Source organism: Ambystoma mexicanum, chromosome 9, assembly GCF_040938575.1.
Source record: "Ambystoma mexicanum isolate Mex_15411 chromosome 9, UKY_AmexF1_1, whole genome shotgun sequence".
Classification (NCBI taxonomy): Eukaryota; Metazoa; Chordata; class Amphibia; order Caudata; family Ambystomatidae; genus Ambystoma; species Ambystoma mexicanum.
In genome coordinates, this window is record NC_090931.1 from 435650793 (window position 1) to 435671608 (window position 20816).

Genomic DNA, 20816 nt, shown 5'->3' on the forward strand with positions numbered 1-20816 from the left:
GAAAAAAACCAATCACTCCCATATTATGATAAAGTATATCAAAGCACCCATTCCCTGCATTTACTCAGGCCAATGCATGCAGGTCATCATAGCATAATCTGAACAAGATTGCCCTGTTATCCAGCCAAATATATTTAGGTTTCTGTTTCAGTTGTTTAAACTTCCAAAACATCCCTTTTCTCATTTGACCACAGGAACTTACACATCTTCTACTGATCTTCTAGGTGTCTAAAAACCTTCCAGCAGATAATCCGAGAGAATCTTCATTGAGTTTGCAGTGGTTGTTTCATTAAAAAGCCATACGTATTTGGCCCAGATTATCACGATTTCAGGCATTTCCATTCCATGTGTGAACACGCATTGGCAAATCCTTCCAACTAAAGGGAACTCCTTTTACTGGGAAGACGTTCTAAAAGGTCACATGTTGAGGGACCAGGGAGGCTATCTGGGTTTCTGAAGGAACACTGCCTATAGAGGGGAGTGCCTCGCCCTTGCACTAAGCAATTCCACTCATGCTACATCTCATAGATCCGTAAAATATCCTTGGCTCTCTCTGGCGCTAAAGTGACCCTCATGAGCCAAAACTAGTGGTGGCCCTAAAGGGTCACATACGAGGCAAAATGATGTATCCTCACTAGATTGTACTGAAAGGAAAACTATGGACCAAGCCTAATGGTGATCCTAAAACTCCAATATATAGCATCACTTAGTGGCTTAGAAACCAAAACTACGTAGCCTAAGGAAACCAACTAAAATATTATGACTCTGGAGTACCATATCTCTCTTACACTAAACCAAACATTTACCTTCAGAATGTGGCACCGAATCATCTACTCTACTTAGGGGAATTGTAATAACCTGTTGACCTGTCTAGCCTAAATGTCTAAAACTTGAGAGGGACTGCTAATACTATACATACTACTCCTTTAGAGTTTGGCAGCACAGTAAAAAAGTGGCAGTAACAGGATTACCCCCACTTGTACCGCACTGCCAAATTTAGAGTTTCAAAATTGAAACTTTTAATGTGTGCTGGAAAATAAAATACGTGTTAAGTTCTACGGGACTCCAAAATAGGAAATAACTGTAGGGTGCGCATGACACTAAATCACACAGTCACTTCCTGTTACAGCACGCGGCCATGATATTTGAGTTTGGCAGTATTTCCAAAGGAACCAGTGGCATACCATCCTCTCGTTACATTTTATTTCATGACTCAGTTCCTCCTTATGAGTTTGGAGGTAAGTTTAAGAGGCCACATTTCCAAAAACTGTCTGTTTTCACAGCCTGCCAAATGAAGAGGTGCAGGGCATTAAGTACATCTAGTACTCCTTGGAATATTACATGGGGTAAATGCCGTCTGATTATGAGTTGAACCGCCTCCTAAAACGCCTTCAATGTTTACCTCTACCCAAGAGGTGAAGACAACAATTATAAATTCCCCATAGTTTTTAAAAAATGTTTTTTCTGCATGGAGACATGCAAAGGGGTTTACAGGTCAGGTATGACCCTTTTGCATATGTAATGTATGTACTGCTACTGCATATAATCCAATGCCATTCCCTTTAAATGAGAATACAAATGCATGTAAAAAATAATTGAAAATGAATGGATGTAGATTTTCATAAATACTGCATGGATTATTTCTTTAAATACCAGTCCATTACGTCCAACCCATCATATTTTTCGAAATTCCGCCAAAATCTTAATGAGGCTTTAAGTATTTCAGTATTTTAAACTGTGAAAATGTGTGCACAATTAATGGGCACTCTTTTTAGTGTGCGCGCGCGCACACACACACACACACACACACACACACTCTCTCTCTCTCTCTCTCTCTGTCTCTCTCTTAATCTATCAGTCAAAGTTACGAATAGTTGTAATCCTATTTTGTAAAATTATCGCAATTAATGATGAATTGAACTGTGAAAATTGACCAATAGCTTTGGATAATGCTCCTCACTGGGGTTACATCCAAAGTTTTCTTCTTCTGTCACGCATTTACTACATTCACTGAAGAACATTTTTTACACTGAGCTCTCCTTGAGTAAACAGATTGTTTCTGGCACAACCCACCAACCTATATTTTCTCTAGTGAGTACGAACGTGGCTCAAATAACCTGCACTATGGAATTTCTTTCACTAAGGTGGTCTACAACCACCATGTTTTAGCTAACTGACCGTTCACGGAGAACAGATATACATTTGCAAAGGCTCCACGTCTGGATTACCCCGGGTTACTTAGGGCGAAACACTGCGTTTTAAAATTGTATCAAGAGTGTGGGAGCCCCTCTACGAGGAACGAACATGGTTCAAATAACCTATTCTATGGAATTCCCATTCCATTGCGTAGCGTTTCATCGCAGGACTGCCCTAATAGTTGGGATCAGACTAACATGGGTATTTCTCCTCTGTAAAAGGTGCAGTGAGCAAAAAACATGGTTGTAGACCCTCCTGGGTGGGAACCTATCCATAGAACAGGTTATTTGGCTATGTTTGTCATTTGCGGGACTCCCAGACCTTTGTATAAATCTTTAGGGTCTTGGGGTTTCACCCTGTAACCCTGAGTAATTCAGGCATGGCACCTTTATCAATGTGCTTTGAGAGCCACAGCTTCACCTTACTGGGGTGCCCCAACAAAGCCGAAACACGTGTCTGGGGTTGCTGATGGTACTCTTGTTCAGAGGAGAATTGCCTAGCATTTCAGTGCTGGACCGCCCTTGTGGGTGGGACCAGAATGATATGCAAATGATATTTCTCCTCTGTGAAAGGCGCAGTGAGCTAAACCATGGTTGTAGACCCTTCTGAGTGGTAACCTACCCATAGAACAGGTTATTTAGCTGTGTTCGTTTTTGGTAGAGGGGCTCCCACAGCTTTGTATAAATAGTTATTTTTGTATGTTATAGTTACCATAATTAATCCATATTTAAAGTGCCTTGTGCCCCCTGGACATCTTTCTGGCCCTCTTTGGCAGCCAGCTCTACAGTTTAAAGACCATTGGTTCAGTGCACACATCACAATCATTCACTCATCAATGGCCTCACGTACTCCACTCTGACTTGCTGTTTTAAAACATTTCAGTGATATTTAACTTCTAACGTATGGCCCCAGTCACGGCAATGGGGTCAATAGAAAATATAGTGAGAAACTCAATAGAATACAATAAATAAGCAACTCCGGTTTTCTGGAGGACCTTGATCTGTCAGCCCTCCTCTCTTTCTTTCTTGGGGTCCACCTGCAAGCGATCAAAAATTCACTCAGTCATTTGGAGTTTAGGTCTCCCAGCACTGTTTCGTTGTCTCTTGTGATTGGATGCTTGGCTTGCATAGACGTTGTCAGGTTGTCATTATTCTCCAAATTTGGAACCTGCGCCACCATCCTAACATTCAAACTTCTGGTTTGTGGAGACCCAATGCAGATGCAGGCTGGAAACCCTCTTGTTCAAAGTATTTTCCTCCTTACAAAAGCCTGTCCTCTGCTGCAGTGTCTCAGCTGGCTTTTTCAGAAGTGCTGGTCTTACATTATAAATGTCATGTCTCTCAATGTGGCTTGGAGCAAACTCCTGATCATCGTAGGGGTTGTTGCGTAAATGGGCAGAGGGGGGCCTGTAGCCGCAAAACTCTTCAGGGCTCGTGAACAGGATGCCACATTTTCCCCAGTGTCCGGGTGGGCCTTGGGTCTCCTTTTACCTCTGTGAACGTGTCATTAGATGGTGGAAATTGTATTATTCCACTCCCCCGCCCCTACGGATGCTAATGGCTGAGGAGTTCAGGGTCTTGGAAAGACTGTTGGGTTTTTAGGCCAATAGACTGGGCAGATAGGGGACTCTACATTAGTTTTCTGTTTTTTACCTGAGGCTGATGATGGACTGGGGAGCGCCATCTGAGAAGTATGTAGCCTATGTGACTAATGGCATGACACACAGACGATCTGAGACAAAGGAAACCTCATGGACAAGGCTGTGCCTATCACACGATATGAGGGCTCAGTCGGCCAGAATATGTCCATATGTAGACATGCGCGTTATGATTGGTGGAGACTGGGATAGACACTCCTCCTGTATATAAGGATGTATGCCTCACTGAGAAGGGTAGACGCGCTCCTCTCTAGTGTTGGCTTCTGCTTTCATTACACGATTATTCTTCTACTTCCTGTCTCCAGTGTCTTATTTTGGTGTCTGGGTGCACGATCCAGTGGTGGGGAGCAGGACAAATGGGTATCATTTGGTGCGGAAACCCAGGAGATCCCTTTACTCGTGTGAGACTCTGATGGATATCGAGGTAAGTGAAAACTATTTGTTCACTATACCTGGTACACATGCTCGGCTTGCACGACGGATGAGGGAGACACCAGACTCCTAAGGAATCTGGGGCATAACAGAAGTACCGCCTATTAGGGTTACTGCCTCAGAGTACCTTCAAAGGTATAGGGTTGAGTGGACAACAGAGTCACGATCGGGTCAGAACACTAAAAAGTGAATGCGGCCCAGTCAGAGCACTAGAAGAGTGTGGGGTAAATGCTGTACAGTCACATATTGAAAGTATAGTCTCGAAATTCTGGTATAATGTGGCAGGGTTGAACAAAGGGGCTGTTTAAAGTAGAGGTCGCCTGTCCACTGACCCGGCGAGAAGAAGAGGTAAATAACTTGATTGGGGAGTATTTGAGAAGTAAAAGAGGCATATGTAGATGGTACAACATAGACAAACCCCCTGAGTATTGAAGACACTACAGGAAATGTTATACACGAATACAAAGAAATACAATGAAAAAGACAAGATACACTTATACATTGCATGAATAGTGAAAATGTATCGGGTGTCAAAGGAATAGACGTATAGTACTGAACTACAGAACAGACTACTGTGTGACATTAGGGATCAAAACACATGGGTTAAACAGATGGCAAACACTCAGTGTATGCAAATGTCTTCAACAGCCTCTTTCTAAATCTGCCTGCCTCTACTCTCCACCCTCTGCAACTTATCCAAAAAAGGAGTGCAAGACTTGTCCTTGGCCTCAACCCCAGGGATCGTATCTCTCTGGGACTGAAATATCTGCATTGGCTCCTAGTGGAGGCGAGGATTAACTTCAAAACCCTATGCATTGTGCACAAGGCCTTCTGGGGCTTAGGACCCCAATACCTTCATAAATATCTTCTTCTCGAGCTCTTCGCTCATCCGCCTCCAACTCCCTCAGGGTTAGTCGCTTCTCCAAGCAGCGAGTTGGTGGTAGATCTCTTTCTTCTGCTGGGGCCTCCTTCTGGAACAGCCTCCCTGCCTCTGTGAAACTTGAGGAGAACCATCTCCGGTTCCGGAAGCACCTCAAGACCTTCCTCTTTGCTTCTGCTTTCTCCCCTCCTCTGCTGATCTCCTGGCTGAATCTGAAATTGCACTGGTTACATGGCTACCCTCTGATCTCGGACCCAGGTCCCCTCCCCTCCCCGCCAGTTGCACACATGCACTGCCCCCCTGGCAACCCTTGCACTCGGGGACTGTCTATCTACCCCTACAGCCCCTACCAGCACTTGACACCTGGTGTCTGCACTTACCCTTGCACTGGCCACCAGCTGGCCACACTTTGACAGACAGCAGAACCCAGATAGTGAAGATTGGATGTACCCCGTTTTACTGATTAAGACACAATGCAGTGAAGAATATGGGAGACTGCCACCATATAACAAAATGGGTCAGATAGTATTGTAAACAGTGGAAGGTAGTATGTTCCAGAGGACCACCCGACTACACACACTGAGAGTACAGGAACTTCGAGACGACAAACAACTTGTGAGTTTGGAAGGCAACACCCTGAATAAAAAGGAGTTTGACAAACTACAGGAGACTCTACAGAAGTGGGACAAACTACACCACATGGCACACAAAGACCGGGAGATGACACTCAACACAAAGAATTAACTACTTGATGCAGGGCATCGGATAAGAGAGATACTACAGGGAATGGAAGAAAATGGGAACTCCAGGGGCAAGAGAGAGTGGAAGAAACAAGCAAAACCACAGGATATTATCAAAACGACAGCCTTACTGAAAGAAATGCCTCGCTATCCTGAGACGTCACATATGGAATTGTTGACAGTACTGCACTCCACATCTAAAATATTAGACTCGCACTGTTCAAACAGATTTTAATGCTTAAGTCGGTGTGTGGCCCTAACCGCCTCAGCATCCCAGGGTTCTCAGATATAGCATAGGGACATTTGGTGAACAATAAATCAGACGAATGGAAAAGGTGGAGGGTACAGTTGGAACCCATAATGGCAGTATTAAAGAAACACCATAGGGTACTGGCACTGCCAAAGCTGATACACATGATACAAAGAAGCAGGGACCAAAGCCTCTCGGATTTTGCAGACATGTTGGAGCAGACCCTTATGAAGGGCAAGGGACATGAAGAAAAGGCAATGATATGGCAGTCACTGCAAGATGAGGTAACAAAGGTAGTAGATGGAAAAGTGGATACTGAGGAGAAATTGGAGAGCGAGCAGCTTTGGGCACGCATACTAAATGCAGGCGATAATGGATGGCTATCAGTAGGGAAGGTGAGATCTGTTAGAGAGTGTAAGCAATGGTCAGAGGGCAAATACATGGAGGAGCCAATCTGTGAACCACTGTTCCCAGTATGAAGTACAGAATACGACAAGGAGCGCTACAGTGAGGACTCCAGTTATTTCAGTGGGTGAGGAAGAGGAGGTAGGGAAGAGGATGAGGTATGACAGGAAAGGTACTGTACGACATTAAAACAGGAGCAAAAAAGTATCAAAATGCGGTTGGAGATGTGCGCCCATGGGTGAGCTACTGAGAACAACAACAGGAATGAAAGGATATAAAAGAAAAGGCGGACAGATTCCAGGAACAAGTACTTCAATCAGGAGCGACCCCGGTCGAAGCAGTAAAAGAAGATATAGGGACAGGAAATATATGCTAGGATAGGGACAAACCAGCAGGGTTAAACGCTGCAGTAATACCCCTACAACAGGACAGGTGGGGTCGCATGACTGCAGAGGGCTCTTTTTCAGCTGGTGGAGTCACACATGAAGCGCCCATACTAATAGACAGTGGGGCGGCACTAACTCTGACAACAGCTACTTTTAACGAGACACTGTACACAAGAAAAGCAAAAATGCAAGGGTTAGGAGGTCATCCACTAACTTCTCCAATAAAAGTAGTAATGATGACCCTACACAAACAGAATTTAGGAATTACATCAGTGTGCCACGGGAGGCCAGGAAGATGATATGGGCATCGACATACTATTTCAGCATGGCGCGCCAGTAGACTTGGCACATAGATATCTCTGATTACAGCTCAATGAAGGCATCCTACATGTTATGCCCATGCTGTACTAACAGCAACTACAAACATTTACATACATATTATGACATTTACATACATATTATGACTACATATTACGACACAAACAACTGGGGTGCTAACAGAATGGTAGGGCAGTTTCCTGGATATATGGTCACAGAACAAATCAGAATTTGGCAGGACCACCTAATGTGTGCTTCTACATTTGAAAATGACACCCCAGTGGATAAAACCATACAGGGTTACCCCCAGATCCAGTGGAGCCTATTTAAGTGATAATAACGGCCCTCAAAGGAAGTAACGCCATTAGCGAACATGCAGATTGCATACCCTCGTGTCCCCGGTATGGGCTGTAAGAGAACAGGATAAATCATTCTGCCTAACAATTGATTACAGGATAATAAATAAATATTTAGAACCTAGGTCACAGCTTGTAGCCTCATCTGCAGAGATGATGGCAAAAACACAGACAGGGATGCACATTTGCCGCGCATTAGACATGACATACATGATTTCTACTCACTGCCACTTGCAACACAGCCCAGAGAGCTAACGGCCTTTGTAGCAGGCGGCATAGCATACGTGTGTAATGTCTTGCCACAAGGTCTCAAGGACCGCCCAACCATTTTTCACAAGGCAATTAAGCGCATATTATACAACATCAGGTGTCAGGCCAATGTCATACAAAATGTTGATGATGTACTGATATGCAGTGAAAACGATGATCCACAAACCCAACATCCAGCAAAAGTAATACATTTGTTACAGTAGGGAGGGCTCAAACTGAATGGTCACAAAGCGCAACTATGCCAGTCGGAAGTAACTTTTCTAGGCGTAAGAACTTCGGGAAAAGGGGAAAGAATATGTAAGGACAGGATACAGTTGATAAATTGCATGTTGTTGCCCACAGACCACACAGCTTTGCACAGAGCGATAGACATACTGGGATTCTCAAGAAACTTTATACCATAGTTTGCTGAATATGCCACCGTTTTGTATGAACTATTGATAAAAGAGAAGTTTGACTGGACAGAGGAACATACAGAAGCATTTGAGAAATTAAAAGGTTTACTAAATGGAGCACCCATCCTGGTAAACCCAAACCCTGATCTACAAAACTGCATATGACCAGTTGTGTCTGAAAGCATGCAGGTACCACTTTAGACACATAAGTACGGGGACATACACCACCTAGTAGCATGTAAACTCACAAAACTACAAACCAACAGAACTAAAATACTAAAAATGTGAGTGTCAGCTATGCACGCTGTACTGGGCTGCAAACACATTTCGATACAGTACAGGAGTGGATGCATGCATTGGAAAGAGCAACCTTAAACTGTTGGAAATGCTCCCATCTTCAAAGATGTAGCAGGGAAATGTCAGTGCGCAGAGGATAGGGAAATGGATAACTCTACTAACAACGATTACGCTACACTTTGCGGAAGAAGGGAGTACAATGCTAGTGGAAGAAATATTAATGGATGAGGTGCACGAATGTAGGGTTGAAACAGTTAACACCTTACACAACGTATTCAGGGAATGTGCACCAGAAACGGACAGTCGGGGGCCCTTATTTTACTGTGATGGAAGCTCAACTTATTTAAATAGCTAACTACGCGCCTCTGCCGCTGTAATATATTAAAGAGGTCGTCAGCAGCAGTATAATACTGCTGTATTTGATGGAGAAAATGCACAATATGGCAAACTACAATCTATATTGCTATGCTTGGCAGAAATACAAAAACTGAAATTACCAAATGACAATAGTGGTGGACTCGGATTTCAAAAGACTAACAATCTACCTCCACTGGTGAAGAGGACAGAAAGTCAAAGGGACGGATGGATCAGCCATTAAGTTTACGGATGAGTGCAAGAGCATAGATGACCTATCCTGAGACCATCCTTGAATATGGGTGGTAAAGACAAAAGCACATAAAAAGAAAGACAAATGGGCAGAAGGCAACAATGTGGCAGATTTAGCAGCAAAACAAGCAATAAAGAACTACACGCCGCCAGCACGAATGGAGCTCATGGCAATACTGTAGTAACAAGATGTCGTAGATATGCAACAGGTGGACAGCTGCAAAATAGCACTATGAAAAGGCCAAAGGGATAAACTACTGGCTGGCTCCCACCAAGAAGATGAACACCTGATGCAGTACAGGGATAAACTACTGGCTGACCTACAATGTGAAGATAAACACCTGATTCAGTATATCAATAAGAAAAACCATCACGACTTCATAACAGAAGTGGCAGGATCATAGTGGTACAAGTGACATGGCACATGGGTGATCATGCTACCGATGTCCCTAAGGAAAGACGTGATGAGGTGGGCCCACGGTCATTGAACGCATGAGCGATGAGAAAATGGGTACCAGTGCCTGACATCTATGGCTTAGTGGCCGATAGCTATGGATGATTGGCAAGCTTACACCACAAAATGTGTAACGTGCTTCAGAAGAGACCAAATGAGCAAGGAGAAGATGGGCCTGTTGCGACAGGAACCCAAGAGCACTGAGCCATGGCAACATATATACTTGGTTTATGTATGGAGGCATCCAAAAACATTAGGGGTAACAGATACATACATTGTTTACATACAAACATTGTGGACACATTTAGTTGATGGCCAAAGCTTTCCCCACAAAAAGTGCTCTGCAAAAACGACTGTGGATTTGCTAATAAAGGATTAAGTAGCCTAATGTAGATTACCATAGAAAATGACGTCTGATAACAGCAGCCATTTCTCAACGTGGTTTACACAGACATTGTGCGCCAAATTGAGGATCGAGCAGAAGTTTCACATGCAATAACATCCCAAATCAGCAGGAATGGTAGAATGACTCAACCAGGAGCTAAAAAAGGAAGTGTTCAAACAAATGGAAGAAGAAGGTGCCCAATGGGACATACATTTTCCTTTAGTACCATATGGATTATGATCCAGACAACATTCAGAAACTGGATACTCGCCATATGAAATCTTATTTGGCCGTAACATGGCAAGTGCAGACAGTTTACTACTGCCACGGACATTAGGTACCCCCAAAAGATTATGAGGTATTGGATGCAGAGTACATCTCACAGCTGGTGAACACACTTAGATGCATCCATTTCCTTGCTTGTAAAAAGCAGGGACCCATGTCCTCTCCTCGTTCGTGTTATGAATAGTGATCACTTGCCTCCGGACACTCTTGTAGTGAATTAAATCCATTGAGCACACACCTCTCTGGTAATGAAGGACATTCCGTTGACCCTTCAGCCTTGTTATAATAGAGGAGATGAATTGCTCTACCTCTCCTGTAATGAATTACGATCCACTGACCTTGCTCTTCAGTCATCCACAGATTTGAGATTGCTTGTGTCCATACCCCTCTATTCTATTACAAAGAGATGCCACGCTGGCCCCTATTATGTCTCTTGCAATGTATGGAGAGCACTTGGCTCCTCTTCTTTTGTAATACTTGGCAGTCCCTTGACCCCTCATATCTTGGAACAATTTGCGAAACCTTGATCCATGTTCCAGATTGTAATGACTTGACATCTCTTGGTGCCCTTCTCTCTCTCTTTTTTTTTATTTTTTTTATATAAATGGAGATACTTTTTCAACCTCATCAATTTTGCAATGAATGGGGTCCCATTGACTGCATCCTCAAACCTTTAACATCTGCACACCCCAAGCTTTCTCATGTCTCCTAAAATAACCACGTTTCCCAAACCTTCACCTCTCACGCAATTTTTGGTGATCCCAGTTCGTTTTAATCTTCCCTGTTATTCTAATTAGTGAGTTACCTGATTGTTGAGCCCCTCTTGATGTCAGATGGCTCCTGGGTTGTCCGTGGTCCCGGAGTCCTCTCAATTCCTTCCAGGGATGGAGAGAAAGTCTGGGTCTTCAAACCAGGCATTCCAGTACTGTATGTACTCCAATCCACTGGCGGCAGAGGACTCTGTGATCGGCTCACAATCAGAGTCGTCTGAAGTTTGCTTCCACTGTCTGACTTCGGCATCAAACGTGTTCGGATCTCATGTACTGGGGCTGTTTGTTTCTGGGATCCACCCAATTTCATTGCTTGCTTGTGCGCTATGGAAATTAAAGGAAGATGTTAGCTATAATTCAAGTTCCTTCAGCAACGGTCAGCCGTGAATAGGTTTTTATTTGTCCTATTGCATTTGTACTGGTTTGCAAAGCACTTGTGTCTCATGTGTCAATAAGGGATACCTTGAACACATTCCCAAACTTACATAAAGTAAACATATGTACTGGAATTGTTGGCTAAGCAGTGCATATGAAAATAAGTGGCACAATATCATTTGGAATCGGCAGACAGATTGTGAATCAGGGAATACAGAATACATTTTGATGTCCCTGGGAAGGTGGGCTGTAGGAAGCAATGCAGAGAAATAGTGCAGTGAAAATCAGAGGGAGGAAATGACCCAAAGAAGGAGAGGACAGCATCAGTGCTAAGGAAAGAAATGTTAACATTCATTTAAACTGAGTGCCACCAAAGGATGATGACTGCGTTACTGGAGCATGACCGAATGGCAGGAGAGAATTGGTTGGATGAGTAAAAGGATTGAGTGACCTGGTGGGTAAAATGAGTAAGTGACTAGAGCAGAGAATGTAATTGGCAGAGAGTTTGGAATTCAATGGGCTGCATGCAGGAAAGCAGATGACATAACAAGCCTGGCTACCCATAGATGCCCTGAAAGAAGAAGAGAACATTGCAGCTATTAGCTCCCGGCCAGAGCGCAAGAAAACCCCTGATAGACCTCGATGGCCACCCAGCAAACGACAAGACACATGCAAATGAGTGGGGGGTGTGGCACAAGGGCAAACCCTGCCCAGCCCCAGGTGCCACGTGACAAAAATGCAAGTGGCTGAACCATTTTGCAGTTGGTTGCCTCAACCCTTCAGCTACAAAAGACACAAAACGGACCCCAGTTGCCCCAAATGGCAGATGAAGCAGAGGGAAGGCTAGAGATGTGGTGGAAAACCAAGAAGCAACAAGTGGAAGTGAAGATGAAGATGCCTCCAGGAGTGACTCATCTCAGGACCTGCAGCCAGGGCGACCCAGGAGTCAAAATAAATGAGTGCACCTGATTTCTGCTGTCAAATGGAACAAGAAATCCACAGGCAAGAGGAAGACCGTCAGACCTACCTGCCTAGTTGTAGCCGATGAAACCCCCACAAAAGTAGTAATGGACACCGGGGCAACAGTGAATGTGATGCCGCTAGCAAAATGTAAGGAACCGAAACCAGCACCACAGCTTCAGGACGAGAGGGTGCAACTCTTTTCATATCGATGCAAGAAGCCGTTACTTGTTGGAATAGAGACCCTGTTGAGCTGCAAAACCACAGAGAAGCTCAAGCTTGTACACTTCACATTCAGCATCCACCTCCCAGAGATTGGCAAACTACTGGAAAACGCACTGCAAGCTGTTCCAGGGAATCGGATGCCTGACAGGATGAACTGTGAGACTGCACATCAATCAGACCATTGTGCCAAGAGCAGTAAGGCACCAGCGGGTCCCATTTCATCTAAGGGAGCCATTGAAGCAGAGCTAGAGAAACTCGAACAACTAGGAATCATTGAGAAGACATCCGGCCCCACCCCATGGGTATCACCCATGGTGGTAACCCAAAAGCCGAAACAACCAAATGCTGTGCGCATTTGTATCGATATGAGACTATTAAATGTCGCCATAAGCCGAGAATGACACATCACACCAATGATTGATGAACTGATAGTAGACCTGACCGGTGCCATGGTTTTCAGCAAACTCGGCCTACGATCAGGCTACCATCAAATACACCTGGCACGAGAATCCAGATACCAGATACATCACAACCTTCTCCTCACACCTTGGCCTCAAGAGATATTGCAGGCTCAACTTTGGGATATCCACTGCAGCCGAGGTGTTTCAGAACGAGATCTGGAGGGTACTACAGGGGCTGGCTGGCTGACTGGCACCACCAACAACATCTTAATTTACGGAACGACCCAAAAGGAACATAACGCTTGCCTCAGTGCCGTTCTACAATGACAAGAAGAAGCCGGAAACCCTATGCATGCAGAAAAATGCAAATTCGCCAAGAACAAACTGGCGTTCTTTGGCTACGTTTTCAACAAAGAGGGCATATCAGCAGACCCAGCGAAAGTCGATGACATTCAGATAGCTAAAGCTCCCACCATGGTATCGGAAGTCAGGAGTTTTCTGGGAATTGCGACCTGCTGTGCAAGATTCATCCCAGACCTGCCCACCGTAGCAGCCCCACTGAAGACGCTTACAAAAAAAGAGACGCCATGAGAAGATCAGCGTTCAAACTAATCAAAGACTCTCTCACAAAGAAGGCAAATATGTCTTGTATGATGTTACAAAGAGCACCGAACAACCAGTGGATGCTAGCCCTGTTGGCCGTACTAACACAGGTTGACTCGAAGGGCAACACATACCCCATTGCCTTCGCTAATCGAGCACTCGCCAAGACCGAACAGAACTATGCACACATTAGGCCTCATTACAGGTATGCCGGTCCGGAAATAGTGGTGCCGGTCGCTTCGTACCGGCACCTTTTTTCAGTCCAGCATACTCTGAGTTGCGATGCCACTAACACGGTCACCACAAGTGACCCACTGTATCCGGCAACACCGTGCCCGGAATCTGCAGCAAGATGCGTCTGCCGTGCCTGAGACACCGGCATGGCATTAGTAAGTACACTTTCTGAGCTCAATGCACACGGAAACACCAGCATGGACATGCCGGTAGCAATGTGAGCATTGCACTGGAAACATGGGCATTGCGGACTAGGCGTTACGTAGAGTCAGGTGTGTAGAAACAAGCCACAGGTGGCCAGAATCAGCACAGGTGGCCCCAATGAGCACTGCAAAAGCACAAACAGACCACTCCCACACCTCACACCCCTTACAACACTACCATGCTAGCAGTAGCATTACTGGAGCTGGAGGCCCTTCATGCAGGCCTACTACTTGAGGAGGCAGAGGATGCGGCGGAGGCGCTTGAGGAGAAAGATGGCCCAGCAAAACAACAATGGCCAGCAGGTTGCAGCCCATAGGCAGCCACCAATACCACGGATAAGGGCCACACCCTTCAACCTGAGCCAAAACCAGATTCACACCCTGTACCGGCTAGACAGGGACACCATCACTTCCATAGTGGACCTGATCCATGATGACCTGGTCAGCCTGATACAGATCCGTACAGCCATCCCTTCCTTGCTCAAGATAGTGTCTGTGCTACACTTCCTAGCTACGGGAACCTACCAACACAGTTTTGGTGACCTGCATGGGCTATCATAACCCTGTTTCTCGCATGTTCTGTTTCCGGTCATCGATGCACTCCTGCATCATGTTGCAGATCACATCAACCTACCCAGGACAGCTGACCAGGTCAATGTCACTAAAATCGCCTTCCATGCCCAATGTGATAGGTGCATTGGACTGTACAGATGTGGGGCTGGTGGCCAGGCAAGATGTTGAGGCAGTGTACCAGAATAAAAAATTCTACCACTCACTCAATGTGCAGATTTTGTGTGATGCCCGCCACCTCATCACCCACTGCTGTACCAGATTTCCTGGTTCAACACTTGACTCCATGGTGCTGCACAACTCCACGCTGCCATGGTACATGGCACGTCACAGTGGAGAACGTAACTGGCTGTCGGGTGAGTGAAACTACCAGGGCATGTGCACTGTTGAATTGGGGGGAGGCCAGAAAACATCATAGCGTACCTGGCTGTTGGGTCAGTGTAAAAACCAGGGCATGTGCACTGTTGAATTGGGGGTATGTGCAACACCTTTCAGTATTGGATGTGTGCATGCAATGTGCAACACAGTAATAGCATGCCTGAGTGCAAGGCCTTGCCAGGCATGTCTCAATTGACCAAACTGATCCTGTGCATGCATAGCAATATCAAATCCGTACAGCAATATCAAAAGCACTCCATGTACCAGAATGCATCACACCAATGTGACAAAATCAAGCACAAACACAATCACCAGAGCCCACACCACCTGATGCACAGACTGATAATACTTATGCATCATAACACCCCACTTACATACCACTAGTGTCCCGCATACCAAGTAGCCAGGTCCCCTGCCTGTTTGAAGTGCACCTGAAATTGAAATGATAGCCACACATATCTATGATTGAGACACATGGCCATCATAGGAATATTGCATTTGAACACAATAATAACACACACATCAGTCTCATTTGTGTGTGTTGTAGTGAAAGGGTCAGAGGTCATGGTGGCTGTAAATGGGCCATGTCAAAGCGACTGCACACCACACACCCAACACGCATATTGACAATGCGTATTCGCTTCATGTCAATCATCAGGCTGTCATCGTCTTCTCCATCCTTCAAATTCCAAGTATGGTATCTCTCAGTGAATATGTCAACATCCATCATTTTGCAATAATCAGTTGTTCAACCACTCCTATGCAGCACGTCATGTACCTCAGAATGCAAGTACGCCTTCAGACATGTACAGAGTTCACATAAATTTGGAAGCACATATCAACGCAGATGAACGTCCTTACCCGTGTCAGCCATGCCTACTAGGTCTGCGGCACCCAGCAGGGTCTGCCATGTCGGGCCCACCGGCTGTATCAGTCTGAAGATTATTTTCCTGGCAGTTAAACAATGCCACCTGGTGACGGCACCCACACAATTACACCTGGACAAGCCACAATTGCATTTAGCACTTGTCAATACATTTGCATTGATGACTGAAGACATATATCCCTGACATCACCCTGCTCCTACTCAAAATGGCCCATACAATGCATGGACATCCCATCACACTGACAATGCGCAATTCTACTGCCCAAAATAGGACATTTGCTACATAACCAGCAAGTTGCATGTGCAATTTTGCATTGTTTAGTGAACACAATACAGACTGAACCAACATGATTCGGGCACAAGTATGGCATTCTACACTTTCTATTGCTCCCGTGCATGTGATGCTGGTTATGAACTGATTCCATGGCTGATGACCCCCGTGAGGCAACCACACAACCAGCACAAGCAGGGATATAACCATGTCCATATCTGTACTCGTTGTACAATTGAACAGACCTATGGCATGTTAAAGGCGAGGTTCCACTGCCTGAGCAGATCAGGGGGCGCACTTAGGTACAGCCCTGTGAAGGTGGGAAAGATAGTCCTTGCCTGTGCCTTGTTGTACAACATGTGTATCATGCGCAACATCCCACTGTCCCCTGACATGGACATGCACCCACCAGAGGCGGAGGAGGATGTGAGTGATGATGAACTGCCAATTGCACATCGCCGTGATGGCATGGATGGCCGTGTTGCACGAGAGGAACTTATTCACCACTATTTCTGATCACTTAACACACAAACGTGGCACAGGGCAGCTAGCGCACTGGGCAGTGCACAGTAAATAAATCACTCACATTGAAAAAGCAATGTCAAGTCATGATTTATATGCAACACCAACTGTAATTTGTGATATTAAAATATTTACAAATGTGGAACGAAATAACTGGCAATACTATCCCTCCACACTCCCCCCTCCCGAACTGGCTTGGGCCTCTCCACCACTATGCAGGTCTCTCAAGTCTAGCCGTTTCCGCACCAGGCAGGATTCCCGAAACCCAGGCACTCAGCCATACTGTGATTAGCTGCAAAACATTTAACCTACTAACCAAACTCTAAACTTTTTACAGACTCATCTCACTCAAACTAACACAACCACCTCCCGCACCGCAATCCGCATGCACTTCACCACACCGCTACAACACATAAACCACACCAACAGCACACGAGGACTGACATTGCCCCGATACTCGCACCATAAACTCAGCATCCATTGCATACCGAGTTGAAGCTGCCAACAGAACACCACTCCTCTCACTATCCTACTCCCTCTTCACCTGACTAACACATCCCACCTTCTCGTTTGCAGATCTGCCTGAGTGCCTGGGAACCAGTGCCATTGGTGAGGGTGCACGTTCACAAATATCTCTAACATTTAACATTTAACACTCCCCCTAACTGTCTCTATGTAACTCCATGTTCGGCAAAGATGACTTGAACAAGTCACAGACAGGGCACATGTGTGTTCATGGCCTATTTTCGTCCCCTTTTTGGGTTAGGCATGCAGCTTTGTGCCGAGCGGGCCAGCCGCAATGAACGCCACCTTGGGCTGCTCTGCACCGAACTAGCAGGCGTTGTACTTGTGGGTGGTGCGTGGGGGAGTGCCGTGGGCCATCGGTCCAGGAAGGCCTTGAGGAACATGGCCATCTTTTCGGCTATAGATGACATTACACTGTTCCCCTACGGTACCCACCTGGACATCTGTACAATAGCATGTGAACAGCGGCCAAGTGCATGGGCATTACGGCGTCCACTAGCTTGGACGCTCTCATGCATGAGCTGCACCTACTGGAGGTTCTGCTGCACCAGGGCTGTCAAGGCATCCTGGTGTTGTTCCATTTAGCTGAGTCTGCCATCGATTTCCCTCACACTGGGGAAGGGTGGGCGTTGTGGGCAACTGGGCCCATGGGGCTGAATAGCAAGGGCTCATCAGTGCTGTGGTCGGTGGTACCCCCTGTGTCCACTGCAACATCGTCCACATGTGTACGTGCTTGTGGCTGGAGTGGTGGTGGTACTGCTGCAGCTGGGGCTTCTGGGGTGGGTGCAGCTTGTGGGACCAGAGGTGGCTGGATGGGTTGCACCGGTGGAACCAGAGGTGACTGGATGGGTTGCACGGGTGGGACCGGAAGTGGCTGGATGGGTTGCACTGGTGAGACCGGAGGTGGCTGGATGGGTTGCGCCAGTGGGAGCGGAAGTGGCTGGATGGGTTGCGCCGGTGGGACCGGAGGTGGCTGGGTGGGTTGCACTGGTGTGACCGGAGATGGCTCGATGGGTGCAGCTGGGGTCACAGTGGCAGTTGTGCCTGTTGAGGCTGTGGAGTCCTGGGTGGAGGTGGTGGTGGTGGTGCGTTATGTTCGACAGCGTCGACGGCTGGTGCCCCTTGAGTTGCTTGGATGGGCCTCTTTATTGTCAGATGATGTGCCTGAGGGAGTCAGAAGGCAGGTTGTCAGTGAGGAGTGTGGATTAATGAGGCACAGATTCAAGCTTTATCTTTTTTGTGACGGTGCTGTGTCAGGGACATGGCGGGGGACATGGCATGGTGCACACCTGCTTGTGTCATGCGTACTGTGCAGGTGGATGTGTGATGTACGGACATGGTAGGGTGGTGTGCCGGAGATACTGTTGTGGTGTACTAACAATTGCTGGGTAGAGTGTTAGGGGTGTGGCCTACACACTATGTGATGTTGGGTTGGGGAGGGGTCTGCCATGGATGGGGTCACCATGTACCTGCTGCTTGTAGCACTTACAGGGATCGGTGGCAATTTCTGCTCATGGGTCGGGCTGGCTGGGAGGAGGGAGTCACATGTTTCCTTGGTGTGTGACTCTGGTCATTTGTGGGTGGTGAAAGGGCTTAGCACTGATGTGACTTAGTATCAGGGGAAGCACAGCGGACACATGCAAATTTTGCTGTGGCAGGTGGATGTGTGTCATAGTGGCAGCAGAAGCATGTTCTGTTGGCAGTACATGGTGCCTGTGCTGTGTTCTAGGTGTATTAGTGGTATGAGTGAGGTTTTCGGGAAGGCGTATGTCAGTGTGTGCACCCAGGTTGCAGGTCTCGGGGGGGGGGGGGTGAGGAGGCTGGGGGGGGTCAGGCATGGCTTTATTGGTGTTGTGCACGACGCACTTGACATTCATTTGCTGCAGTAGTGGGTGCAGGGTGGACAGGGTGGTTGATGTTACATTGGGGTTACGTGTACTCACCAGCCTCCTCCGGTGTCCTGGTTCCAGCCTACGCAGCACCGACCCCTCCTATTGCATGGAGGTGCAGCACACTGCTGCACGTCTCCTTTCAGGGTAGCAGGTGGGTTGGGGAGGTGCTCCCGCCTCCTGTGGCCATGCCCTGTCTACGCTGGGCCGAGAGGAGGTTGCGTACTCTCAAGTGCAGGTCGTCCCACCTCGTGTGGCAGTCTCGCACAGTGCTGGGGTTTGTGCCAACTGCTGAGATTTTCTGGGCAACCTCCTCCCAGATGGTCTTCTTCCGCAGCTGAGCCTGCCTGCGCTGGCAATTGGCAAAAAGCTCATCAGCATGCTGGACTATGGTGTCCGACAACATGTTCAGCACCGCCTCACCGAAGCGTGTCTTGCGCCTCCGGGTCTGACAGACTCTTGATGCTATTTTAAGGGTGGAGTTTCTGTGGTCAGGATTGTGGTATGTCGCCTGTGCTGTCAGGATTGCAATTGATTGTGTTTTAGTAATGGCCGCCGGACTATTTCCTGTTCCGGCGAACATTGTATTTCCGGTAACAGTATTTGCAACACCATTGTTACAGGTGCCGGTGGCTCTGGAACCGTGTTGCCGGATTCAGAGTCACTGGCACCGAGCACGACGGTGTTGCCATTTTGGGGGGGTTTTGTTGGTATGTCTGGCATGCTGGTGCCACTGTGTCCATCATCCCAGAATGTGCGTGCACGCCAACACAGAATCAGCTGGAGTTTCCGGCATCGCAGGTTTGCCGGACACAGTGGCACTGGCATGCCGGAAAATCAAATTTCATACCGGCAACCTTGTAATGAGGCCGATTGAGAAGGAGTCTGTAGCAACCCCACTTCCAAGTCTTACCTCCTTGGCCAGCCAGGGAAAGTATTTACAGACCACAAACCCTTGATCCCCATCTTCCGTAGGTCGACACCACACACCCTGGCCTGGCTGGAGAAATTAACGCTGCAACTACAGCCATTTGACAGAGACGTCATCTATCGGGCAGGGGCAGACAACCCGGCGGACTACTTGTCACAACACCCCCGGCCGATGACCTATCAGGACACATGAGGCTTATTCTAGACGCTGATCTCTGGCCCAACATCGATATTTCGGGAACATGCGTTAAGACTAGCCCAAAATCAAACAACAGGGTGTTCAGTAAAGGTCAGTGTACTGCAGGACAGAATGGAGCCTGTCTTTTTTCAAATGAATCCCTTTTCTTACTTTCCCTTATCTTTTTTATTAGATTGTCAGTGAACAAGCACACATGTTGTACAGAATCACTACAACTAACTCAGAGTGCACCTCTTCTATCGTTGGGGCATCCAATCCAGTCCAGAAGGAGGCAGTAGAAATGAATGTCCCCTGCCGAAACATCTCAAGGTAGGACGAACGCTGCAGACTTTTGGCCCTGCTTTTTTCACTTGCTGCTAAATATTAGCAACGTCGACTATAGGATTGGTCTCAGAGACTAGTGGAACAGACACTAGACTATAAATAGTCCTGGGTTCTAATTTTATTTCTTTACTGGGCTTATCAGAGGAAAATGAGTACCCTTGCACCAACACACAGACATTTTGTCTAACGACTTAATTTAGTCTGTGGCTCCACAGACACATTATAGATGTAGATGCCAG

General features: G+C 46.7%; 1 protein-coding gene across 2 annotated transcripts in view; it reads right to left on the minus strand.

Moving 5' to 3' along the window:
• The window catches only part of GAS2L2 (growth arrest specific 2 like 2), a 255990-nt gene that overhangs the window by 44062 nt on the left and 191112 nt on the right, over positions 1-20816 (minus strand). For both annotated transcript variants that reach the window (XM_069614921.1, XM_069614922.1), the window contains exon 5: positions 11118-11406. In XM_069614921.1, coding sequence (XP_069471022.1) covers positions 11118-11406 — 289 coding nt within the window. The remainder of the gene's footprint in view (positions 1-11117; positions 11407-20816) is intronic.